Raw genomic sequence first — 23,642 nt, forward strand, 5'->3', positions numbered from 1 at the left:
CTGATGTTATTTTGAAATTAAATGCCAAAGCGTTATTTTCTACTATTGAAGATAATGGGATTTTTAGAATGAATCTCACTTTCTAATGTTTTTCGCAACTTATGTATCTTCTAAAAGTATTATATTGTAAAAGGCCTAGATTTTCATGAGAGAATCAATGGCAATTTTGATGAAATAGCATCATTAAAAACTAAATGTATACACGCAAACCTTTTCAATTTTCTTTGTAACTGAACCAATCTTAACTTTATATTTTAATATGAATTTTGTAAACAATATAATTCCTGCACTTTATTGCCATTGAGAAAAAATTTGAAAAATATATAAGTTATACAACGTTATTAAGTTTTGATTTCATTAAAATTGTTTTAAAAATTAGTTGTAATGAGAATTCGAATTAATTAGTTTTGAAGCTGCTGAGTTATTAAGTATTCAAATTCGTTTCAATGAGTTTTGTATGTAGCCTATATAAACCAGAAGCTTAGAAAAACTCGAGCAAAACGAATGAAAATTTTACAATTAAGTTTTAATTTAGTAGTATAGTACAGTACAAGTTGTCTCTTGTTATTGATAATATGTTCACAAATCCAACGTATCTCTAATTTTATTATTACAAATTATGTTTTTGTAGGAAAACTGATGATGATAGCTAAAATTGACATAATAAAATATATTATTCCTCTATAAAATCTAAATGATGTTTAAAGCATTGTTATAAATACATAATGTGATTAAAAACTATGCGTAAAAATTTTTAAATATTCTACGGTTTGTTCTTTGCAGTAATTTTTCTTAGTATATCATGCAACACGGCAAACGAAGCATTAATACCTTTAAACAAGAAGCCGATACACAGTGAAAATAAGTTGAAACTGAAAATAATAACTAATAAATGCAAATATTGATATAAAATTACGTCAGACGATGGAATATGATTTACGAAAGTAACAGTAATATCAGTAACTCTTGCATTTGTTAACTATTCCCATTCAGTATACTAAACCGAATAATAATCGTCATTTCGTGAAATTTTTAACTTTCTATCTCTATTAGCTTAGATGCTTAAACAGACAAGTTAGAAATGTTTTTAAACATTACCGAAAGCAAAAATTTTCGTGGTATTTATCATTTAGAGATGATAGTTTCGATATAAATGTAAAACTCTTGTGCCTACCTATTAGCTATTTCATGCAAATTAACAACCAAATTCAATTTTCAGCAGTGTCATTTCATTGAAACAATTTATCGAGAAATTTGCTAAATTTGATAGTTTATTTTTAAATTCTTTTAAACAAAAAAATTATATCTTGTATCATGATATTTTAATATACAACAGAAATGTAGATAAGACTATTTGAATTTCTTCGTGATCCTTGCATGATTCGAGTTGGTTCTAGCTTTTATCGTTTTTCGATTGCAAAAGAAGTAATTATAATTATAAATAGATCTGTTACAATATATTTGGATTGAAATCGAACTTCTAGGTTTGTCGAATTTTTACAATTCAAACGTTTTCACAAATTAAACAAAAAAATCAATGAAATGATTATTATATATGTTTAACAATTGTAGCATTGCAGGGATAAATTATCGTTTCTAATTCAAAATTAAAGTAATAAATTATAATTTTTATCAATGATAAGCTTCCTGTCATGGAACTAGTTAAAAATCATTGCTATTCAATCGAAGTTTTTTTCATATATTATATTCTTTAATTCGGAATAAATATCGCAAATACATTTTGTATATTACTGTGTTGAGTAGTATTGATATTACAAAATTAATTTGATTGGACGGATGTTCTGATAAACAAAAATACGCATGCGAAAGATAATTTATTATGTAATAAATTTTATATTCAAAATTATCTGTGAAATAACGCTAAAGTTCTACGATACATAAAAGCGTAACTTTAATTTAAATATTATCAAAAATGTTTATTGTAAATTAGTTCAGATATTGTAAATATTTCCTATTGTATTTCAAATAATCTGAGCATGTTTTAATTATTATCTATTAGTAATTTATATTGATATTAATTGTTTGATAAATTTTCAATTTCATTAATCCATGACTATTGAATATTTTTTGCACACGATATCGTTTCTCTTTTAGCATAATATGAATTGTATTAATGATCTTTTTGTTATTGAAACAAAAATAAAATCGCTGTCAGTAAATGTCACAATAAGGTCTTCCCAATTTTTTCTTTTACATTGCACTGTGTAAGTACAGTACATTTATATAACATGTATAACTTGCCTCGTAATCGAAGCTATAATTTCTTATTTTTACTCTAAGAATAGAAATTGCTAAGTAAATGCTGGTATTAATAACATCCGAAATGTAAATAGTTTAGAAAACAGTTTTCAGCAGAACTCTAAATATTAATAATTGAATATTCGCAAAATTTACGGTAGATGTATTTAAAATATTCACGCATAATAGAGTTGTACTATTATGATTTGTGAGTATTTTCAACACGACACGCATTCACGAATAGTAGGGCCTATTACAACTAGTAGTTGAGAGTGCATGCAATGTCTGATGTAGTGCAGAAAAGTATTTTCGGATTCATTCAGTGTTGATAATTTTTCGAAATATTTTCTTTTAAATTAGTTCATTTTGATAGAAAAATATTTTCTGCAGAGAAAATAATTTATGTAGGTTAAAATATAAAGAAAATAATTCGTAACAACCTTAATAATTTTGATAATTCAATCATGGAAATACGTATGAATTTGTAAAAAAAATCTCGTATGGGTTTGGTAATCTATAGAAATCATTTTTATACATAATTATCAACGAAAAATTTAAAATAGTACTTTATTTAATAGCAGCTCTCATGTTATTTAATAATGGTAGACTAATATAAGACACAATTGGCTTAATATGTCGAAAATTCAATACCGAATTCTTATTATTAAGAATGTATTGTGTAATTTAAAGTATGAATTCACTATTCATAAAATATTATAAAGTAAATAAAATAACGATAATTGAAAAAAAAACAACTTAATTGGGACAGAGATATTCGAATATATTTTCTAACTACTTGTATACTAGTAAATAAAAATTGCCAGTAGGCCTAGTTTTCGTCTCATACTTTGATTTAAAACAATTATAACCTAAGTCGACTGAGATTAAAACTGCTTTCTTGGGGAAAAACTGATATATATTTTGTATGATAATGAATAAACTATAGAATCTATTCATTATCATACAAAATTCGAAAAGATTTCCCATGCACTAACGACAAATATGTTTTTCTTTTTTAGAAATGAAAGAACCTAGTAATCGTTCACTGTTTAGACCTATATATTTAAATTTTTTAATGAGGTAAACGTATATTTAATTCTTTGTATTAATGTAATAGAATGAATGATGTTAAATGAATGATGTTAAATAAATGATGATGAAGAATGATGACATATAATAACATCCTTACTTCGGCATAATGCAAAAGTTTTTTTTATTTGAATTGTAATATTTACTATTTCCATATTAAACGGTTAATCAAAATTTTTCCAGTAATTAAAAATGTTTAAAAACATAATAGAAAAGTGATTGCAAATATTTAAATAGCTTCAAGCAAACTATAGAAAAACAAGATCAAAATATTAAAAAATTAAAGATGAAAAGTATTTTTTTACATTTACAATGTGCCTATATAATTATGTAGTATAAAATAAAAATATACAATTAGAAAAAAAGCTATTTCAAAATATTTTTCCCTATTATTCAAGTTTTAGTAGTGTTTAAAAAAGTCAAGTCATAATTAAGAATGTATGTGTTTATAATCCTGTTTATATAGGTGATAATGAATAATATAGACTATAAATGTACTTTTCATTAAGCTATATGTTCAATAATTTTTATTATCTCTAAACACTGGAATTGGTATTTTCTCATGAAGAATTTTCGGCTAAATTATATTTAGAATTAAATTTTTATCCTACAATTTATAATAGACCTACTAATAAGTTGACTTTAACAGTTGAAAATTAAAAAAAAAAAAATACTATATAATTACTTGACAACTGAAAATAATGTTTCATTGTTCAATGCTTTTTCAATTAAAATTAATTTAAATTAAATAATTGGTACACAATTTTTAAGTTAAATAATGGTTTGAATTTTAAAAAAATTAGTCGTAAAGTCGAATAATAATTATTATTTAAGTTTTAACAATTGTGATCGAAAAATAAAATATCAGAAAGCTTATTACTTTACAGTAAATAAAAGATTCTTTTTACGAAACAATAAATACAGTAGAGCACCGATTATCCGACTTAATTGGGGACTGGGGTTGGTCGGATAACTGAAAAGTCGGATAACCGAAAAGTATAAAAAAATACATTATTAGTATTAGTATATTAGTACATCGCTATTAACCTACCCCATGTTGAAATTTTTCTCCGTTGTGCGTCGCTTTGCGTTGAATTTTTAACGATGTTAAGCTCTAACAAAAAGTTTTTTAAAAATAATAATCGTCGCTATTGTATCGTGAAAAATTATTTCTTTATTTTCCACAAAATAAATACAAAAATAAGAACAAAAAAAATTAAGCCTGGTTTAAATCCTGGCCTCCCTTTCATGGTCGAGACAGTGTTGTCAGCTAAAACACGCAAAAATTTAACAAAAATAATATTAAAGTAGCCAAGACATAACCAAATATTGTAGCGCCACATCACTAGCGGACATTTGAATTTGCCGACTAGAATGCGGTCGGTTAATCGGGGTCGGATAATCGATGCTCTACTGTATTAATGTTCGATATGGATATTTAAGAAATTAAGAGACAGTTTCCTGAATAATCTATTATTTATACTTTAATATTTATAAATTTTAATTACTTACAGGCAGGATATTTGAAATTAAATTAAGCAAAGTATAATTATAACATTTTATTAAGTTTATTAAGATAGTATTGAATTTGAATACTCTGTGAAACTGTTATTGTTCCAATTCTTTGATTCACTTTTTTCTATTATAGAATATTGACAGACTTTCGAAATGTAATAGTACGTAGTTCATTTCGAATCTGTGATGATTCGAAATCGGGCTTTTTGGATAGTCTGATATCCAATCAAACTACGAATATAATTCTCTTCCAGATTTTTAACAAATTCCGTGAGACTAAGGCCGTTAATGTTAAAGTATATTTCTGGTCTCAAATTTTTGTTTTTTCCTTCAAACCAGATCTGCAAGTGGAATTGGTCAACATAGACAAGGATTGAAATAGAAATTGTGATTCGAATAACTTATAAAAATTTAAAATTAGAGTTTCCAAATAATAATTTCTTATTGCACGATCATTGTTCCGATTTGTAAGCCTATACATAATATATAGACTACAGAATATGTAAAGGTTACAAGTTAGCATACATTTTATTGTAATGAAATTAATAATCTTTTAACCTATACGTTTAAAAAATAATATTTAATAGAAATAAAGTTTAGGCCTATCGACTTAAGAATAGTTTATACTGTATTAGACTGAAGAAAAACGATACAAAAAGAGGGCTTATCTTGTAAATGGATTAGCGATACAACGTCAGATGTATCGCTAATCCATTTTGCTATCTTAATTTTAGTATATTTCTAATTTCCAATAAAAATTAGCTAGTTAATTTCTTAAAAACTGATCCTTATTTCTAGTATAGAAATTCAGGCATTTTGTTATAGTCTTGTTATTAGGCTCTAGTTATGGCCAAATGTTGATTTCATTAATAGACGAAATATTTCAGAATGTGTAATGTAACTTACTTTATTTTATTAAATATTCTTTTCTTTAAGTTTAAAAAAAATATATTTAATTTTGAATAATTTTTATATTATAAATAATAATAATAATTGGTCCGGCATAGCACTAGTCACCGGTATTTAGCCGCATAAGAAACACAATAATAATAATTATTACAATAAAATTTGAAGCTTATTTTAGTCTGAGATAAATTTAAAAACTTCAAAATAAAATATTTATCTAGAGACAATTCAATGATTTAATTAAAACTATCATATTTACTATAAAAACAATAAACCTCACATTTTAACTGTAATTAATTAATTTTTTTAATACCACATTACAAAAATATAAATTCAATTTATAAATTCTACTTACGTAAATTCTAATGTAATAGAAATGTTCATATTAATAATAATGTGGGATAATTTATAGAAATCCGAAAATACGTGGATTATTATATCTAATTATTGATTAAATGTTTCATCAAAATATTCTAAATTATGATCATCATCATCATCGTTCTTTAAAACCGTTATTCTAGTTGTTCTGCTTATTTTTTATGTAGATATATTGTACAGTATTTACATTAAAATTCTGTAATTTTCTGTTTCGTTTATTGTGGTTATATATTAAGATCATTTAATTGAGATTGGATCCATTTGTTCTCAAGTATCTTTTTCTTAATTCATTCTGTTGAGAAACGATATTTTAAAACTAAAGATAGAAAATTATTATTGAATATCTATTTATAGAGATAAATTTCCCGAATAGTGAAAATAACAATTAGTTAATAAATCAACAATATAGGTTATTTATAAAATTTAGGCTTCGACTAGATTTAGGCTTCGACTAGATTTAACCTAAATAATTTTTCATTATTTGATAGATAAATTAATATGTCTATTTCCTGAAATATCTGTTTTACAAATATAAATTACTTACACAATTAAAAGAATTTAATCTTCGTTATTTTAATTTATATTTGTATCATCAGTTTTATTTACGAAAAATCTTTGACAACAAAGATAAATTTAATTTTAAAAACAAAGATCAAGGTAAACTGAACTTGCAGAAGAAAATGATGCCATCGTCTCACCGAATGTCTAAATACATAAGGAAGTGAATAAATATTTCAAGGTTTTCAGGGTTTTTCTTTATTTTGATCAGGATTGCTATCGAATATTTCAGAGTTTTTAACTCTTGTACATTAAATTTTAATTTTATGATTATTTATTTATGTATTTCATATTTATTTAAGATATTTTTATAAAGCACTAGATATTAAGGCAATTTTTAACGAAATTTTATGCCAAAAATTAATAGTAGTTTGGTAGGAAATTTCAGAATTGATATCTTTTAATATTTCCTTCTAGGCTATCTTTTAAACATAGATTTATGCATCGACACTATTATATAATTTAAATTAAGCACTGGATCTGTAGTTTATTATTTCAAACATCGTGCTACACATATTCCTGATTGATATTACAGAAACTAAACGGCATTATTTAAATTGAACAGAATTTTAAAATACCGTTGAAATTTATTTACTGTTTTTATAAAGATATTTCTTTATGTGCTAATCATTTAATTTATTAAAACATAATGATAAAACCAAACTGTTAGCCAAGCAAAACTCTTATCAGGGCAGTATCAGAAAGTAATTTTTTTTTTTATAACAGTAAAAATTTTAAATTTTATTTAGGCCTAAATAATTTATACACTTTTACTTAATTAAATTATAAATTTTTTAAAACTAGATTAATAAAATCAGTATCAGTATTGAAGAAAGATGGAAGTTATATTTCGATTGCGTAAGTCGACTTAAGAACAGGCGCGATTTGAACCAAAAAAGTTAATTGTAACTGAAGTTATTACAGATTCTATTGACAATAAAATATTTGCGATTGAATTAATAGTTAATATACGTAAAATGCATTAAAAATAAATTTGTATGAAATGTAAGTAGAATTTAAATGTTTATATCCTATTTTCATTGTTGACTTTGTAAATAGCAGAGGAAAGTGCAAATGCATTTGGCTATATTAGTTTCCTCTAAAAAGGCAATGTAAATCAACCAGACTGCAGTCTGTTGTTTCAGACACATACATAAATACACTAGTAGCAGGACCAAATGTCGTCCGTCCGGGCAGGTCACGCGGAAGGGACTGTGCAAGAAAAAACTGTCTGGCTGGTTAGAAGCCTGTCTGGGGAATAGTCCTTGGCCAGACTCACACCTGCTTGACTGTTCGCGTACAGGCCTATACAGCATGCAAATAAGCACAATAGCACATTCACCCAACCTTTAACCCGTTCCTCTCCTACGGGTTCATGGGAGAAGGTGGATCTGTCTTGCAAGTATACATCATCTAGAACACGTTCTCACACTTTTTTTTCTTTCTTTTCCGTTCTTTCATAATTTTAGTTTAGGAAGCTTAGATACACAAAGTAATTTTAGTCTTACTTATCATTCTTAAAGTATTGGACAATTCAAATTATTAAAAAAACACTAATAAAAAAATTTCTAACGGCTTGTCATTTCAAACATTAGCAATTTATCATAAAACTTACTTTAAAAATTATGAAAATTACCAACTTATATAGAAATTCGCTTATTTTCAGTTTGATACTGTGAAGAGCCACTTTTATGTTATTTTTGAACAAAATATTTACACTAATTTTAAAAAATTCATATAGATACAGGCTGTATATATGTTAAACAATAGAATAAATCTACTATATATAGACTCACATAACAGATTACGTCAAAATTTCATTAAGAAGTAGAATAATCTTATTCTTATAAATTGTATTTAAAAATCGAATATTTTTAAGAAAGAAAACAATATAAGTTTATAATATGGTAAAATATTTTGTTGGCTTTATACGAATAATACGAATAATAAATCATGTCAAACTTTTTGGTCAGTCTAAGCATAGTTAAATTATTACAGTATTTATTATCTATAAATAAATCAAAAGGGTAGAAGGTTCCAATTAAATACAAATTATTTGATGATTTATTTATTTCTATAGGCCTATATACTAAGTTTTAGACTATAAGTCTGTATTTATGCGTCTAAAATTGCATTTACCGCAAGTCTCATTAGATGTAATAAGGGTTTATAACTGAATATCTAGCAATCTTAACGTATTAAATCTTCCTTATTATAATATAGGCTCATGTGTATGTATTTGAATTTTTTTAAAATTTATATTTTACAATAATTTCAATAAATAAATAGAGATATCTTCAGATTTCCAATTAATTTCTTAGGCAGAATAATTTTAAAGTGAACGTTAAATAAAACTTTATTACTTGAAAAATATTTTCTTAAAATTTTTCAAATTAAAAATTTTAATTATAAATTTATCATAATGGATATTGATATAAGCATAAGACTACATCTTGATTGTATTTTGTTCAATGCAATTATTTGTGTTAAGATATTTAAATATAAGTTTTGCGAATTATTCCTAAAATTTCGCGTAGTCTATTTACAGAAATTTAATAATGATTACTTTTTATTAAAAAATGAAAAGTACTTTTAAAAACTTTGTTACTAAATGCTGATGTATTTAACGAATAAAACTAACTGTCGTCAAAGAATTGAGAAAGTTAAAAAGCGAATTAGGATCCATAAGTCGTTCTATTTTACTGTTCAGCATTTAGAAATGGAAAGAAACAGCATTGTAAAAAATAAAATTCTTATATTTTATAATGGTAGGTAAAGTTTATATTATATAATTTAATATATTCCATGAGACATAAAAAAATTTGATTTAATAAGAATTCAAAGTTTAATCATTTCTGTACTTTTAAATCATAAATTCAGAACATTTTGTAAGTTATTTATAATTATTTAATTTTGTAAGTTACTACAAACAGTAATACAATATTAAATTAACCTTAACCTTTATCAATTATTGTATATAGAAGTTCTTTAAAATGGGTTTTAAAATTATATTCAAACTTAAATAATTTATTAGTTTGTACACAGAAAAATAATACATTATAGTGAAAATTTTTTCATACAAAAAGTACAGATTGCTTTAAATATTTAATTTTTTGATTTAATTAAATCTTACTATAGCACGTAACTTCCTAATTGAAATGGCGATTTTGTAGAAGTAAAATATAAACATGAATGTCATAACGGGAATCCTTGATCGTTAACAATAACTTGCATTTCTTTATAAATTCAGTATTAAATGTTTTTAGTCATTTATTAATAAAGAGTTTTTAAACTTTAATTTTAAATTGATAAATTTTGTGAATGGAATCTATTCACAAAATTCATTCATACTTTTATCTGCATCGGAATAGATATATTTTCTGAATCAGTTGATATTTTATTTTTGAGTTCATTTCTAAATTTTTTTATGATAAAGTTTATTTTAATAGAAAATAAAGCTAACATAAAGTCTGGTAATTCAATAAATCTATAAGATAAACTATTTTTTAGTCTTAAATTTATAGTTCTAGGTTACATAATGCATTATTTGAATTAGTATGTATATAATAAAATATATCTTGAGACAGCATTCTCAATTTGTAAATTAAAACGTTAAGAAATGAATAAAACTTTGGCCTAATTTTAAAAACTGAAATCATAATAATTAATTTTAACCGTTATTGCCTAGTTTTATAAAAACGAATTTGTAATGAATAAATATATACATTAAACTTATTCAATTTTTAAAATATATGTTTACAAAATATCAAATAAAATCAAATAAAAATAAATGTAAATAATAAGAATGTTGAAGTATTTATCTATTCCAGTGAAAATGATTATTATAAGTAAATCTGTGTTTGGTTTACTAAATTGTTGTTACGAATATATAAATAATAATAATTATCATCATTATTAGAAAAATCTGTTAAAATACATAATTAAAGTTAATTTACAGTAATTTTTATTTTTTACTAAAATATTATACAAGATTTTATTTATTTTCTATATAGAATCAAAGGACCAGATTGTTTATTTAAATAACTTTAATCAATAATTTTATTTAAAAATTTTTCTTTTACAAATTTTAACAAACTTTAAAAAAAAAGTTTTTCTTTTACTATAAACTTGAAAAGAAACGTGATTGGCCTGAAGATTAATTTATTTATTAAGCTTCTAGCTGCTACAGTAATTTGCTATGATATACGGATCATAAAATTTTATCATATCTTAGATAGCCGGTTGATATAATTTTTTTTTTTAAACTTAAAAACTAAAAAAGTCATATTGCGCCAAGCCTAAACATAAGTTAAAAGAAAAAAAAACAAGAAGAGTACTAAGACATAAATGTAAAATATAGCTGAATATATAAATTACTAACACGTATAAATAATGCATTCAAACTAAACAATATAATATTTAAAAACACGAAATATAATAATATACAGCTTGTACTGTACATATAGGCTAACAACACAAATAGTAAAATTAACATAAAATGACTAAACAAGTCTCAACATTTATAACTTTCAAGAATCCAAGAATAAGCACTGCAGGTCCTTTAATTAACTTACGCCAATGTTTATTCTATTTATTTCATTATTAGTAAATTAATTAAGTTATTGAAATTTAAAAACTATTTAGTATCAAGTTGATTTTTCAAAAACATTAGGAATTTCAGAAACAGTATATTTTTACTAAATTTCGGATTTTTTAACGTATAGGACGTAAACGTCCTATACATTATTAAGTAGGCCTACTATAGAATCATTAAAAAACTAAAAATAAAAAATAAGAGAAGTGTTGAGAAGAGCTTTCTGTGAATTTGGAAAAGTATTTTATGAGCTTTTTTAAATCTTTAAACATTTTAAAAACCTGACTAATTATAGAATTAAAATCAAAATTATTTTATAATGTAATTCATTCTTATAAAACTTTTAGTTTTTTGTACAGTTTACAATAACATGAATTTTTAAAATAAATTTAATATTATGTAATTAAAGTCTGTAATCATCCACTAGATAGGTCCAATTATGAGAAAAGGTGCAGTTTTCAAGGTGAGATGGCCGTTTTCAAGGTGAAAAATAAGATATTAATCTTAATAAAACTTTATTTTGTATAATTAAAAGCCACAAACAAGTTTTTTTTATATAAATGATAATTTAGGATTTCTGTTTATATTAAATATTTTTAATTCTTTATATTAATTAAAATTATATATATATGGTACAGAGTTGTTATGAGAAAATTCGAAGCCAATATTGTAAGTATGGTTTCCACTGTTGCTCAATAAAAATCAAATGTCACGGCATTAAAAACACGTAATTTTGAATTGACAGTTGCAAATCCATAATTAATCTTATGTCAATGTATAATTAGTTTAAATAATATAAATAATTAAGAAGAACAGACAACAAAAATTTGAGTGTTACTTTAATTCGTAGATTAGTTATTTATTACGTGAATTGACTAAAATGATTAACTTTGAATTATCCGAATCTTAATAAAGTATATAAAATATATTTGTTCAATTTAAGTTTCTAAATTCTAATAGATTTAGTTAATATTTAAATGTTTCAAATTAGATTTACATGTAGTCGATGAATGTAATATTTTTATTATTAAATTTGTTTTTCTCACCTGGATTGTTGACCCATTCTTGGAGAGCCTTTTGGAGCCTTCGGACATGGAGCGGCTTGCTAGCCATGCCCACGAGCGCCATGATCTCCAGGAACTCCTCCTCTCCAGCTTCGCAGAGCTGTTGAACATCGTCACCCCCTACAAGAAAGAGAAAAGATATCGACCGTTAGTTAATATTATATTCTTGCTGTGTGAAATTATCAGTAGTGATAGCTAAAGTATGTTTCTTTCCAAAATGTGATGCTGAAGTGATTACTTATTTTGTAGACTTTCTAAGCTGCAGTAGTTTATTAACACTCTTGAATTAAATGTTGATGTCCATTCAATTTACCAGGTAGAATTAGTTTTCATTTTTTAATTAAAATTCCTAATTAAATAAATCTTGCTGAAATTAAAAACTTTAGCTTCTAAATTTATGCAAAGATACATACTTTTAATACAATTTACAAATCTGTTTAATAATTGCATTATAAAACCTACGTAATCTAAAATTTTAGAAATATATAAAACTAACATACAACTGTTTTAGATTATGTTAATTCTCTATATTATGAAAATGACAATATTATTATTAATAGATAAATTAAAAACACCAGGATAAGTTTGAATTTCTTTAATAGAATAGACTTTTCTATACTTTCAAAAGTTTGATAATATTACCGCATAAAAAAGTATTCACTTAATTATTAGAAATAAATGATTCATAATTCAATTAATTATTTAAATAAGTGTTTTCATACTAAGCAATTGTTTTATTTTTACTGAATTATTTCTCAATAAAAATATTCGGCCTCCCTGTTTTATGCAGGCTTTGTATTCATAATGTTAGTTATAATAGCTATATTATAACGTAAACAATTCTGTATTTTTTAAATAAAAAAAAATAGACGTATTATTAGTTTATTATCTACTAAATATTATTGTTAGTTTATCTATATATTATTAGTTTAAAATATACCTATTATCAGTCTATGGCATTTTTAACATTAACATTTTTTATTTAAATATTAATGTAAGTTTTTGTATCGTAATGCAACCCAATAATTTATTATTTTAAAATAATATTCAAATAAATGTTATATAATTTGATACGCTAGGTTTATAATTTCTGTAGGTAAAGTACAATATGAAAAATTTATTGTCTAAGAATTGATTATTTCGGAAAATGTAATGCTAGTTTATATAATATTTCTTTGAAAAGAATACAAATAAAATTGTTATTGTCTGAAGATATCAAATACGAATAAAGGAAACAGAAATGAACTCACAAAGTTTTCTTTTTTGAAGTAATTAAATGAAATAAAATAAACTCGAGGTTGTTTTTATTTAAATACAAGTGAAACATTGTCGATTTTCATACTCTATTATGATAATAATTTAGTATTGAAATGTTTATATTATTATTATTATTATTAAAGATTTCTTTTCATTCTATTCATATCTAAGATGGGTTTATAAATCTCCACGAAGAATTTTAATTATGTATTTTCTATAATATTATGACATAACAAGGATAACACCTCAAATGTCTACATTTTTGTTTTTAGAATTTTAAATATAAAAAATAAACAATGTTTAATGTAACTACGATTATACTAGAGAATACAAAAGAAAATTATAATGCGCATATTGTAATTATCCACTGGAATTACGTGTATTGTACTGTACAGTTCAATACATATGTTTTAACTATTACGTATTAATCTATAGGATTATTTTCATTATAAAATTTAAAACTTATATTTGAGATAACTGAATCAAAATGTAATTCATTCTTATAAAACTCTTAGCTTTTGCACAGTTTACAATAACATGAATTTTTAAATAAATTTAATATATGTAATTAAAGTCTGTAATCATCCACTAGATAGGTCCAATTATGAGAACATTTTAACCCTCATATGTATATGATTTCATTAGTTTTATTGGGAATATTTATAAACTATTGTTTTATAACGTAAAAGTATGAATGAATAGAAACATATAGTTAATATTAATGTTAATTGGAAGTATGTTAATAGCTAAATTCATTTAGCAATCTTAAGATTTAATCGTTAAATCGGCATTTTCTTTTAATTGTTTTGATAGTTCTTAAATAATATATCTATGACAATAATAATATTTGTCACTTTATGTCAGTTATTATTGATTAGGTTTATACTACTTTTAGTTAAAATATGTAGTCTATTTTAATTAAATAAATCATAATCATATTAAATATTTATAAAATACTTTGTCTAATTTAATTTATTAATTCTTATTCTTATAGTTTAGATTTTTGAGCTATTAATTCTTTTAATTTCCTAAAAAATAATATGAAACTTCGCTTATTATTTTCAATTTTATTTCTGTGTATTACCTTTTCGTTGTATAGCCTATATTTCAAACTAAACACTGAATTAAACCATTTCTAAACTTTATAAAGACCTACAAATTTTCATTGCTCTATCAGATAAACATACAGCGATCACAAAACATTTTATGGAAAAGATCCATTTTAATTTGGTCTAATGAAAAAAATTAAATATTTGTAAATGCATATTTAAATTAATATAAATATTTTAACAAGTATAGACACATTTTTAAAAATAGGATGAAATTATTTATTTTTTTTAGACAGAAACAAACGAATATTTTCACAGTATTTGTTTTAAAAAATATTTGATAATTTTTATACTTTTTCATTCAGCATTTTGAAGAAATGTTTTATAAATTTTTTACAGAAAAATTATAAATATTTTAAAAAATGTTTAACGTTTACGATTAAAAAATAAATAAAAATCACAAGTGAAGAGCAATTTACACATAATCTGTGTATTAATAAGCATAATGTTATCGTTTTTATTTTTTTAACAAGTATTTATTCTGTAAAATGTTGAGACAAAGTTAGAAACACACAATTTTAATATAATTGAAGTTATTTATAGCTAATTTTATGATTTATATTAGAAATTATATTCAGAGAAGATAGCATCGAAATTTATACCTCACGATATCTTAAAATCGATTTTTATCTGCCGATAAATGTAAATTTTAATTGTAAATCAGAATACAAATTATTGACATTATGAATAACATTATATTAAATTATAAATAAGCATTTACATAAACTATTATTTTCGACGTTCAACAGAACATTTAATTTTTTCTTTCGGATGTCTATTTAAGACAACTATTAATTAGACCGCATGATTAGACTTCAGAAAAACATTTAATATAATTTAAGTATTTTATTTACAACAGACATTTAAAATCGTATTAAACAATAGTGCAGCTGTTAAAAATATTCGTATAAAAATTTCTTTAAAATTTGATATAAAATAAACAACTTTGAAATCAATGCCACTAAATAAATCTTTTATTGTAATATTTCATAGATATAATTTAAATTAACTCATTTTTTTAAAATGATAGATAAGGATTAACAGCTTTAAATAGTATGAAAGTCATTCCTTCGAAAATTAAATATACGTACGTACAGTATACATACAAACTCAACTATTTTATATAAATGCTCTTATATTTAGGAAAAGTAATAATCCAAATAGTGATGTAGTGTAACGTATTTAACTCTTTGATATAGCGTATTTACTGAGATTTTTCGTTTAAATTTTTAAACAATTCTATCTTGATATGAGTAAGAGGCTACGTAATTTATCTGGTTTGGAAAAATTAAATAGGCCTATATTTATACTTTTATGGAAATTTAGATTAAAAGATATTTCAGTTGTATTTAAAGATAAGTTAATTTACTTAAGAGTTAAATTTGTTTTTTCCAATATTTATTAACTGAAAAAAATTATATAGTTTATCACAAAATTCATGTGTTATTTTTAAGATATCATTTTTGTGGCTTAACAAAACAATGTAAGCTACTGTATAACCGGTGAATTACAATTGCTTATTTCATTCTGACTTTCTACATTCTAAAAATGAGTTTAAAAAATACTCAGATTAAACAATAATTGCCTATTATAAACAGTATAGGATTAAAAAATTGTTGTCATTCAATTTAACTGCAATTTTATTCAAAAAGTTTTTTAAAAATATAGTTAAATTATTTTCTTTTGGTTTCTAGATATAAATATTACACTCTATCTGAAGCGTTAAAGTTTAAATGTTATCTCAGATTATTTAAACTTAGAAATTCTATCTGAAACGTTTAAGTTTTTAATTTAATTAATATTTAATTTTACTACTTTTAAACTGAAGCTATATTTTAACATACATGCTTTCTAACTCTTTAGAACTTCGACTATCTGTATTAAATTTAACATTAAATTATCTATATTGTCTATCCTTCAAATACTTCTTCATATTTTTGTTTTATTAAATTATCGTATTTGATTTATTATACTACATTTCTATTCAGTATTATTCGAAAATATTTACAGTTTTAGTTAAACTTATACTTTGACTATTAATACTAGTAATTTAAGTAATTTTAGGTGTATATACAGTATATTATTTAATATTAAAATTGTTTCAAATCAAGTTAAAATAATAATTACTCTACATCAATAAACAATCTCGTTCTGTTTTACAGTATCGATACATATAATTTATAAGCATTCAGTGAGTGCGCTAAGATTGTATAATTTACAGTTTTTTCATTACATGTTGTATATTAATTATATTAATCACGTTTTGAATATTTATATGCTTAAGATATTTCAATAAATTTTAATTAAAGCTTGAATAAAATCTAATTCACGAAAATTTTAACAGAATGCACTATTCTCACTACTTATCTTAGGCCATACCCCCAACCTCTCAAATAGGCTTAACTTATACCAGATTCACTTTAATTCACTTGCAATATTAGAAAATTTGTAACTTTATTTAAACCCTAGTAGGCTTACATTTTAGTTTATATTCTAACGATAAACTAAATCGTACTAGAATGCAGAAATACATTTAATGATAAAAGTAATCTTGGTATAATGTGAATAATTTCTTTCTCGAATACCTTATTTGAATTTCTGTGTCCTCTCATTTCAGTAATAATCCTACTACTCAAGAAAATTGTAAAAACTAAACATAATTAACTTATTGAATTTCCCTTTTTGCCTTTATATATTTATATATATTCAAGCATATAATAGAATTCACCTTTTAAAGACGAGATTTCTGTTATATATATCCTATAACTTTTAAAATATATAATAGGACTAACAACAGGATCTAAGTTTATTATGAGAGACTAATGTCTGTGAAGAAGAAAATTTTATAACATATTAAAGCGAATAATCTGTTATTCAGAAATAAAATATGTTTTTTTGAAAATCATCAAATTTACAATATTTTACTAAGAGTTGTGCAATATAATCAGATTTTTACAGAAAATTTAAGTAATTTAATAAACATTTTTATTTTCTTTAGGCTCTATATATCTTAAATAACTATTAAATCACTATTTTAATAAATGTTTAAACTTTTCAGTGCAATATAATTACTACATAATATTATATTTTATAATAAATTAAGCGAAATGCTGATTATAATGAGCAATAGTAAATTAATTTATGAAATATTTGAGAATAGAGCGTCTTCAATTTCTGAATAATGTGGAATAAATTACATTAAAATAAAATATAGGCCTAAAGTATGTTTTATTTCTACGTAAAGGTAGTCTCATTCTCTCCAAAATTTGTTTCGTGATAAATTCGATATCGTAAAGATTATTAGAAAACAATAAATTCTTTAGTTTATACGAATAATTATATTAAATATTAAACATTTCCTTAAGAAAGTATTTATTTTTTCAAACTGTACAAGTTTTTATATTCAAAGTAGCTGTAAAGATTTATAAAATATACATAAATAATTTTTTAATTTGTGGTTAACATTGTAAAAAAGAAAATATTTTTGAAAAAGATGCATCAGTGAAAGAAAGTTTAAACGGAAATGGTAATGTTCAACATAATTCTAAATGAAAGATTAATAAATAATTAGATAAAATAATATCTATCTACCATATTAAGAATACGGTTTCTAAAGATTAAGAATATTGATATCATTAATTCGATAAAAATGTCTAAACAACGATGTCACTCATTACTTTTTTCCCCTTGAATGTTTGGTAGATATTACGGATACTTCGGAAACTGCTATAATAAGCAAAATGGAAAAGAATTATCATATATAAACATATTATAAACTATTCCCAATATTTACTTTTAAGATTACGATTTTTGTTTGGTATAGATATGATGCTAAAATTCATTATTATATGAACGGATCTTTCGAATAATAATCAAATTGATAAGAAAAATACAAATGAATATTTTAAAATTATCTTATTTTTAAAATCTATAAAATTTTGGCATTATTTTCTTTCTAATTCGATATAAAATATCACACTTTAGTAAAACTAATAATTTATATTAGTTCTAATACTTAAAATTTTTCATTTCTGCCATATATTTATAAAGTTCAGAAAATAAAGTCAAACCGAGAGAATAGTCCATGGAAGTGATGATAATGACAGTAGAAAGCTCGATCATTATTAATAATTACAGTTTTAACAAGCGGAATTAGGATTTTAATAAATAATAGCAAATTCATCTATAACCTGCATTGGGTATACAGGCTAAGTTATTATTCTTGAAACATTGTAATTAATATTTGAGAAGATAAATTTAAAAATGAAACGGATTGCATAAAATAACTTTAGTATGAACTTACTTCAAATTGGACGAGTTTGAAAAATAACAGAAAATGATTATTTCTCATTGGAATATAACATAATATTAATTATTTTGTGTGTTAATGATGATTAGAGAAAAAATTATTTAAATATCTATAACAACAATTTATCAAACTTTATATAAAACAAATATATAGCCTAACTTAATGCTAAATTTTCTTGTTTATCACCGTTTCTCAAAATTCTTGTAGAGAAGTTGGCCTTGAATTTGGTTGCAACGATTTATTATAACTCAAAACCCGTTTTATAAAACAAAACAAAGATATCTTATTTTATAATTTGGTTAAGTTTTAAGGACAATTTACTATATATATTTATTCTATTTATATTTTTTATATAAAATAAATTTCATAAATTATAAAAAAAGAGCTTATATTAGGCCTATATTAGCAAACTTATTGCGTTACAGAATCTTATATTTGTCTATTTTCGAAGCGTAATACTTATGTTTGGATTAGAAAATTCCAATACATTTTAATCATTTTTATTTTTAAAATGAGTGAAAATCTTTGTATAGACTAGCTAAGTTTATAAATTATTTTCTTTGAATTTATCCGTGTGGAAAACAATATATTAATAATAATAAGCCATATTTAAGAAATTTAAATTTTTAATAGAGTGGGAAGGTTTAAAATATATTAAGTATTGTTGAAATTATAAATTAGCAGTAAATTTATTTGAAATCTCTCTGGTGCGATATCGTTAGTGATCTTACAGGTTGATTCTTTTTCAGCATTCACTAACAATTTATTTTCACAAGAAATTGTAACAATCGAATTTATTTACTAACTTAAAGAGAATAATTTTAACTGGTAGGAAAAAGCCTAATCTTGATCAACATTACATTATAAATTCTATAAGATCGACACTATTTGCTGGCCATTTTACATAATTGTTTTAATACGCTACTAATATTAATAGTAATTTTCATATACATCATACATATTTAGTAAGTCTAAGATCTTATTTATACGTTCAAGTCTACTACTGATATTTAGACTTCATTTATTTTACGTTAAAATTGATTTATTTATCTAGTTTTAATATTCGATGTCAACGTATTTTATCATGAAATGCTAATAAAAACATTTGATTTGTTACTTATAGAAAATAATTTTAGGTTGAGTTGATTTACTCAGTCTCCAGATCGACGGCCGGATAACCGAGGCGGTTAAGGCGTCAACCTACCGCTTTAGGGTCCGGGGATCGAATCCGGGTGAGCAACCCCACGGATTTTTCGTAGAATGTTCGTCCCTGATTTGTCGAATCCTACTCCTCACCACCCGGTCGTCGCGTTGTGGGTTTGGCCGAACCCACGATGGTTACGAGAATGGTCCTCTTAGCGCCAAAAAAGTAGAAAGTGTTTATAATAGAAACCTCCAGAAATTTTTATTCACTTTTAAGTTTTCTCGGAATATTTTAATCGATAAGATTTTTTAAATTAAAAACTTTTTTACCAGAAACAAATACGCTTTCTAACTTAAATCATTTAGGATATTTTCTATGCAAAATATTTACATAATTTATACCGTTATAAACGTAATGGAACATAAGTTAATACAATAAGTTAAATATATGTATTAAAATATTTATGATTAATCTTTGCTAACAAAATATAAGAAGCCTACTTATAAATTAGAAAGTCTCAATCGTTAATTAATTATTTTAATAAAGAATAATTATATAAAGAATATCTACAATCAGATAAAGAAAAAAATAAATATTTTTTTATCATTTTTAAGTTTTACAGATTTATATGAAATCCAGAACATTATTTACTATGAAGCTTGTTTAAAAAAGATTTTAGATGTTCTAAGAAAGTAATTAAGCGATATATTTATAAAATAGGAAAGCAAAATTAAGATATTTCGTCATACTAGTCTGTTACGCAAGAAAATTAATATCTGAGATGAATTAACAACGAATGTCATTGCATTACTTCATTAGAAAAAGTAGGCCTATCGAGGTATGTTTGAAGAAAAGACCTTCTTGGAACGAATTGTAAATAATAATATTTTATATACACCGAAATATATTTTAATATATTAGAAATTTGAGAGGGGAATATTCTAAACGTTGACTATTAAAGTTTTTATTTGTCTGGATGAACCAATCCTTAATAATTTATCGGGTCTACAACAAAGTAAAAACAGGTAAAATAGAATTTTTTTTGTAATGGTTTGATATTGTAAAATAGATTTACAATATTAAGCCATTACAGGAATTTAAATTAACTATTACTTATAACTAAAACTGTTTTCATTGTAGAATAAATAGACCTATAGTTCTGTCTCAGTAGTTTAGATTTAAGTAATCAGAGTTCAGTTTTATATAGAAAGCCGAAATAATCTTTAACACGTAAGTTTATAAAAAAAACTAACAGTAAAAACATTAAGATTAGCTACACGGATAAACATAATCCTACTTCTTCGAATAATCAAATTTTGAATCGACGTATTAAACTAAACTTTTGGTTAATATCTTGAGAATTAGCCTAAATTTTAAGTTGAAATAATTCAAAGGTATACAAATTATTATTTTAATAAATTTAATCAATGATATTATACTTTATCATTTTTAATTCATTTATATGGTTTTAAACTTATAAAAATTTTTAGGACGATCAAAGAAAAAATTATAATGTCATTGAGGAAGTACTGGTGTAATATATTTGAGAAATGTCTTAAAATCTAAAATATCTCCTACAACTATAATAATCTTCAGTCCGGATTTCCTTAATAAAATAAATGTCTCCTTGTTATTGTAATAACAAGTAAACGTTCATGTTAATGCCTATAAATCATATTTATGATTAACGCAGCATATCTAAAAACAATAAACATTACGAACTAATTGTATTATAAAAAGGCGTTCCCTTTTTGTAACATTTTGTGTAACAATTACTTTTAATTTAAATTTAAAATCATTTTTATATACAAAATTTTAAATGTTTACATTAAGAAGCATATTTACCTTATATACAGTAGATAAGTTATGTGTGTATTATAGGTCTAACAAATATAAAAATGTTTTTAACATCAGAAGTTAGATTTAAAAAATTAAATATTAAAAAATGCTAACCTAACTGTATAATAATATAAGCATTGAATATGAATATATTTAAAATGCTTATAACACAGATATTCGATAATAATTAGAAACATGGTATTAAATATTGTAAGCTTATTACAACCTAATTTTATAATTTTTACTGAGATTTTCCGATAAGAACTGATTAGTCTAAAACAACGCTTGCCTCGTCAAACACTTATTTCACAAAACGGTGTTAAAAAGCCATAGAAACGTTTAGAGATCATTTATCCCCTCTTCAGTATGGAACTTTACATGTCCCTATCAGTTTCAACAAGACATCTCTGCAATAAAATAATCATAAAACCTTCCTCATATCAATCATCTTGCTCAATTTTTAAAAACTTTGAATGTAAACATAAATATTTATTTTTTTTTTTACTACTTTTAAATAATTAAACTGATTAAAAATTTAATACCGAGTAATTAAGTGTCACAACTCTGTTTCAGAATTGACTATATTATTTTTTAATTTTTCGTTAATACAGTATATACATATTCTATCGAAAAATATTATTTATAAAACTTTAAAGCCGGAAGAACTAATGCTAAATTTTTATTATCGGATCATGTAGATTGATTAATAGTAATTTTTAAGAGGTAGGCTATAAAGTTGTTCTTGTATGATTCAACACTTGCCAGTAAGCTACTTATTTTAATATTGTAAAGTAATCATACTTATACTTAATTATACTATCTTGAAAATTAATTCAATTTTCTAAGTTTTAAAGAAATATAAATATTATTTCAACAAGTTTAAAAGTAGTCAAATTTTATTAAATAGAAGAGAAGTGGGCAATTCCGGTCAGCTGGCAACATCGGTCACCGTGATGTACGAAAAACTACGACACGTTTACGTTACGTCAGAGAGAGAGAGACGTAAATTGTTTTAAAAGCCTTCATTATTGGGTGAATATGAAACAGGTGAGTACATTCTTTCACTATTTCCTGTATAATTTCTGTTTTTTATTTTGTGAAATGTATCGGAAATTGGTTAGACTAACGTTTATTCTTTCACTAGGCGTAACAAGTATCAATTTAACACATGTAATTCCGGTCAGTTGACCGGTATTACATGTGTTAATTTGATGATGATTTGAATTCGCGTGATTTCTTTTTTATTTTTATTATAGGTGAGTAGGCTGAAATGAAACAGAAAGACAACCGGAGGTTCGTGGTCGGAAGAAACTATACAGAATGTCATTAAGTTGGTAAACGAAGATTCCATACGGCTTGCTGCGAGATGTACGAATCTACCATTTCAACATTGCAAGAATGAGTAAAGAAAGAAAAAGTTTTCAAACCATCCTTAGTCCGTCATACTGTGTTTAGCCCTAACTAAGAAAAATAAATGGCCGATCAAATCAAACGTTTGAGTAAAATTTGGGTGCATATCACTGAAAGTCAGAAAAATAGTTTATGAATACGCAATCCAAAACCAAATTAAAAGCAGCTTCAATGATAATCTTAAGATGGTAAGAAGAGATTGGCTAAAGGA

The 23,642-nt window shown here is 23.8% G+C and overlaps 1 protein-coding gene across 1 annotated transcript in view; it reads right to left on the reverse strand.

The window, feature by feature from the left end:
• The window catches only part of LOC136979121 (uncharacterized), a 190,057-nt gene that overhangs the window by 108,104 nt on the left and 58,311 nt on the right, over positions 1-23,642 (reverse strand). Inside the window, 1 exon segment of the mRNA XM_067275049.1 lies at positions 12,346-12,483. Within this exon segment, the coding sequence (XP_067131150.1) occupies positions 12,346-12,483 (138 nt within the window).

The sequence above is a fragment of the Centruroides vittatus genome, unplaced genomic scaffold, assembly GCF_030686945.1.
Source record: "Centruroides vittatus isolate TY-2023 unplaced genomic scaffold, ASM3068694v2 contig_1154, whole genome shotgun sequence".
NCBI classification, from domain to species: Eukaryota; Metazoa; Arthropoda; class Arachnida; order Scorpiones; family Buthidae; genus Centruroides; species Centruroides vittatus.